Source organism: Nelumbo nucifera, chromosome 1, assembly GCF_055504915.1.
Source record: "Nelumbo nucifera cultivar China Antique chromosome 1, China Antique-T2T, whole genome shotgun sequence".
Taxonomy (NCBI): domain Eukaryota; kingdom Viridiplantae; phylum Streptophyta; class Magnoliopsida; order Proteales; family Nelumbonaceae; genus Nelumbo; species Nelumbo nucifera.
The window spans coordinates 125,424,463-125,429,651 of NC_142649.1; the positions used below are offsets into that span (position 1 = coordinate 125,424,463).

General features: G+C 32.5%; 1 protein-coding gene across 1 annotated transcript; it reads right to left on the minus strand.

Moving 5' to 3' along the window:
- Positions 1–483: 483 nt before the first annotated feature.
- LOC104609800 (F-box/LRR-repeat protein At3g48880-like) lies at positions 484–1,382 on the minus strand. Its single transcript, XM_010276186.1, has 2 exons — positions 1,009–1,382; positions 484–898 (listed from the first exon to the last, which is right to left on the minus strand). The coding sequence occupies exons 1-2, from the start codon at positions 1,380–1,382 to the stop codon at positions 484–486; spliced, it is 789 nt and encodes a 262-aa protein (XP_010274488.1).
- Positions 1,383–5,189: the final 3,807 nt, after the last annotated feature.

Here is a 5,189-nt window from a genome sequence, read left to right on the forward strand (position 1 = left end):
AAAGGGCTCAGCCCGTATGAAGATTATATGTGGACCTCACTTGAAAATTTTCTTTTTCTTCTCTTATTTAAAAAAATTAAAAAATGATTTCTACTTGAAATTATATATTAGCCCTACTTATTATAGGTGGATCCCAATTAAAATCTTTTTATTTTTTCCTCCCTTAGAAATGTTGGTGTAAAAGTTGTAGTAAAAGTTCACCACACCAAATGCTGGAGATTTAAAGAGCACTTTCTAAAATAATAGTGAAAAAAGCACTTCCTAAAATCAATAAGTATTCCCTTGAATTGGACATGATCAGTTCGAAAAAAAAAACATGACCAACAGTCCAACTAGCTATAACATGCACCATTTAGCAAATATTTACCTATTCATTAAAACTAAAGGCTAAAGCCATACTTGAAAAAACATTTACGCTTTACATTCTTTACAATAGTAGTCACAGTCGATGCATCAAAAGTGACATCATTGCACGAATAACCCTCAAACAAGAAGGTGCTGATACGATCGAGAAGCAAGCTTCAGTATCTCGTCGTCAACCTCAAAACCAACGCAGTCTCTAACATCCAACAAACACAATTCCTTGCAACCTTCTAATATGATCTTTAGATCCTCACGAAGGAGCCTAGACCCACGAAGGTGCAAGCTTTTTATCGTCGGCAAGTGGGTAACAATGGCTAATGCGTCTTCACTGTTAATTGGACCACTCATTGTTAAGGATTCAAATTTCTTGCAGTTGAGACCAACATCGGTGAGGAACTCCTCCAGACAGTTGGGTAATAACCCCAGTGTTAAGCCTCTCAAATCCTTGAATTTACTCATAGGTGGCCAAACACTATAATCATCTATTTCTCCCGCCACAGTATCTGACAATATCAAGAATTGCAGAGCGGGGAACCTGTTCAGAAGTATTACGACACAGATTTCATCAGACGATAGTGATGTTAGTCAATGTCGTCATGGCTTAATGCTTTAACAGTTAATTAAGAGGAATTAGAATGAACTTACTCGTCTGATACAAATTCGAGGTCTTCAAGAGTACAGCACGTTGGAAGTGCAAGTAAAATAGCAGATCTGCGGCTTCGACTAATCACAAACTTTAAGAACCCACGTACAGAAAAGTTCTGGACATGGAACTCTTTCATAAATCTCCTGGAAAAATTGTTGAATTCCGATGGGTTGAATGGTGGCCATGGAGTGTCAGTGAGTTTGGGGAGAAACAGAGCCTTCCAGCATTGAGGATCAAGAGAGGCTTTATACCATGATTTGCAGACAAAGGGCACGTCCAAGATTAGGGATTCTATTGCTTCCTCTCCTACCTTCTTGAACACCTCGATCAAACAATCTTGGTTCATATCCTCCCATTTTCTTTCTTCTTCCATCTTTTGTCTCTGTGTGTGCATGTTGTGTGTCCTAGTCTTCCATCTTTCATGAGCATTGCCAAAAATTCAGTATGGAATGCTTAATTTGACATGCATATAGACCGAATGATAGGAGTTGGTTATTTTGTTATTTGATTTGTTTACTTTGTTGTGTAGCATTTTCTTGAGAGTCGGTCAAGCAGTAGAAGTAGTTAGCTAATTGTGGGCTCCTATTCCTATTATCATGAGTCCACGTCATTGTACTTCAATCTCCAACAAAAAGGCTTAAACAGTGCTAGCAGAGGTTTTGGAGAGTAATTCAATAATTCTTCTCTTCATACACAGTAGGTAGGAAAGCCCAAGTGAAGCCTGGCCGTACCAAAAGATCAAGTAGCCCCTCCTAGGGGTGAGCAAATGGGTAGGTTTTATCTGGAACCAATTTTGAATTGGTCTTGAATCGATCCTATCCGATTTGTTATAAGGTAGGGTCTGGTTCTAAATTGGTTCTAAATTCTTGGAACCGACTCCAACCTAGGTCGGTTCCAGGGTCTAGGGGATTATCCTACCCGAATCGACCCGATGAAATGGCCTTGAAATTAAACTTGCCTTGAAATAAACCCCAAAATATTTTTAAAGATGTAAAGATTTTAGCCCAAGCACTCATAATTAGAAAAGCGATGGTCTCACTTGACCATCATGTTACGTAAGTGATTTGATCATTTGTTTTTATTTTAATATTTGTATATGTATAATAAATAATGTAAAGGGTAATATTTGTAAAATTTAAATTATAATGACAAATTTTCAGCCATATATTAGTATATTATGATAATCTACATATTAAATTACTAAATTTAATCAATAAAAACAATACAAGTTTTAAGCTATATATTATCATTATTGAAAATCAAGTTATTGAATGACATATTTCATTTTTTTTTTCTTGAAGGGGGAGAGTAAAGAAAGAACAGGTCTCAGGGGTAGACCTTGGAACTGCCAAAGCTAGAACCGACCTTCAAAGGATAGATTCTGCTTCCAAAAAAGTGGAACCGACCCCTATAGGCTAGGTTCTATGTTTTTCCATGGAATCAAACTGAACTGACCCATGCTCACCCCTCCCCTCCTCATTTAGTTGGGCAGATTTGGATTGGCAATTATTCCAGTTTTGTGTTGAGTCAGACCCATGCTGGACCTGAACCATTGACATCTCTATTTACCTCTTTTTCCCATCTACATAATAACCCCTGACCTCTCATTCCTTTTTGTATTTCTTCTTAGAGGTTCTAAATTGCTTCTAAATGGGTTTTAACTCTATCAACTCAGGCATGTTATTTGCTTGGATGCATTTTTTGTACCACAAACTATAAATGTTGCGGCATGATATAATTAATGTTCTATACCCCAGCCTAGCAATTTTAGAGGAGTGCAAAATTCCCTTTACAAACCTGTTGAGTTGCCACCTCAGTATGACTGATCTCCCTTTTTCCTCTCATTTTTATTAGGAAACTAATAAAACTCATATAGCGAGTACCTATTTTTTAGGAAGGATAAATGAGTCATTTGTATAGTCAATCCTTACTCTAATTTGTTCTTATTCTGAACTAGTCACATGGCACCGCTGTCCCCCACTTTCTCCCAAACTATCCCTAATTCCTATTTATCTCATAAATTTTCTTTTCTCTTCTAAATTATCTCTAATTTTTATTTATCTTCTCCCCCACTTTTTATGTATATATATTTAAAGAAAGTTTGAATTAAAAAATTTAACAATTATTTAAATATTAGGACAAAAAACTTAAACATCCCTTAATATTTACTGTAAATACTGAAACTTCCCTTCACTTTTTAAATTATACTAAAACCTCCCCTAATGATTGATGTCATTAGAGAAAGACCTCCCCACCCTTAATAATCTATCAAGATCTGTATAAGTTGTGACATTAACTTTTCCTTAAAACTCAACTTTGCTCCCTTTTATGATCCTTTGGCCATGACTAATGACCGTATTCAGAAAACACAGATATCTGAACAGACAATAGGGAGATGCAATAGTTTAATTAATAGCATCTACTTTTCCAAGATTAGATGTTTTTTTTTTTCCATGTAGACATCAGGCAAGACCCACCAAGATTTTTTATCTCGTTACAACTTATAGAAATTAAATTTTGATGGATTCCTCAACCTCGTATATATACACAATTAACTTGAAGAGTAATGCCAGAAAATGGAATCTCAGAGAAGCAACGGCATATCAGAATTTTAAAGAAATTTAATAATCTTGAAAATCCTTTGATTTTGGATTTATGTGGAATCTTTTCTCCAAGATCCAAATATATCTGAAGTGGGCCCCATTCATTATCTTGTAGTGAATAGTGGGCACGGTATCTCTCTATTATCTTGTTTGATTGTGTCACTGAAGTGGACTCCACTATTTTGAAATGATAGGGGAGGGCTTAGTACAATTAAAAAAAGAGGGAGATTTCACTAATTATAAAAAATATTAGGGGAGTTTTAAGTCTTTTATCCTAAATATTATAATAAAATTTTGTAATAATAATATATATTTTAATTTTATGGGTTATTTTATTTAATAAGTAAATAAAATTTTAAAAATTAAATAATAAAATTATTTAAATATTTTAAATAACAAAATACTAAAAGTAGTTAAATAATTATATAACAAAATAACTTTAAACTAAATAAAATTTAAATAATTATGATATATTTCATAATAATCAAATTAATAATAATTTTATATTTTATGAAATTAATAATGAAATTATATAATAATAGTATAAGTTATAATTTTTTTTTTTGTATTTTAGATGGCCTCTCCTTAATCCAAACCCCCTATGCTTCTCTCTCTCTCTCTCTTTCTTTCCTAAGATATTTCCTCTAAACCATTACTTAAAATATCTCTATTAACCTCTTCTCCTAAAATCTATTACTTTCCTAAGATCTTTCGTTGTTTGCTTGATTTTGACCCATCCTTATCTTTTAACCGCAAAATCTGATTTCTAATATATGACAAAGCAAGAATCTGAAGAGAGAGATCTTCGACTATTGGACATTGCACAACTTCTTGCATTTTCCCCCGCATAACTAGAAAACAATAGAGAAGCACAAACTTAACACCCTTAAAGGTTAGGGTAAAATCTCTGACTGCATCTAAATTGAAAGCATAGAAAAAAGAGAAGTTGAAAATTTTCGAGTTCCACAATGTATTAAGGGCCGGGTGAAGAAGATGACCTTAATCTGGACGACCCATATAAGAGTGCGACCCATTATCCATTTAACTTTATAATGGTTCGTTCAGTTCGGTCTAGCTTAATCAACCTGAACCTGGATAGGTTCAGTTTTTAGTAAATGGATTTGGTTTTCTATTAAAACAGATCGAATTAATTATATAATTTAATTTTAATTAATACAATACAATCCAATTAAGTTATAAAGTTAATTTAATTAAATCTCCACTAAGAAGGTTTGGTTTGATCAAACCAAATCTGGACCAGTTCAGTTTTCCATTAATAACTTATTTAATTATATAATTTTAATTTTAATTAAAAAGTAACTCATTTCATAACAAAATTAAAAATAGGGTAAACATTAACAAAAAAATATACCAATAAAATTAAACATGATAATGTGATCAGTACTAAAAAATAATAAAAATAAGAATTAAAAAGTAATAAAAATATTCAAATGAATAAAATTTGATTATATTAATTAAATTCCATTCAAGGGTAGGCAAACGTAATCATTAATAAAATAATAAAATTAATATGAAATCCAAAATTAAATACTATAAAAATATTACTTATAAGTTCA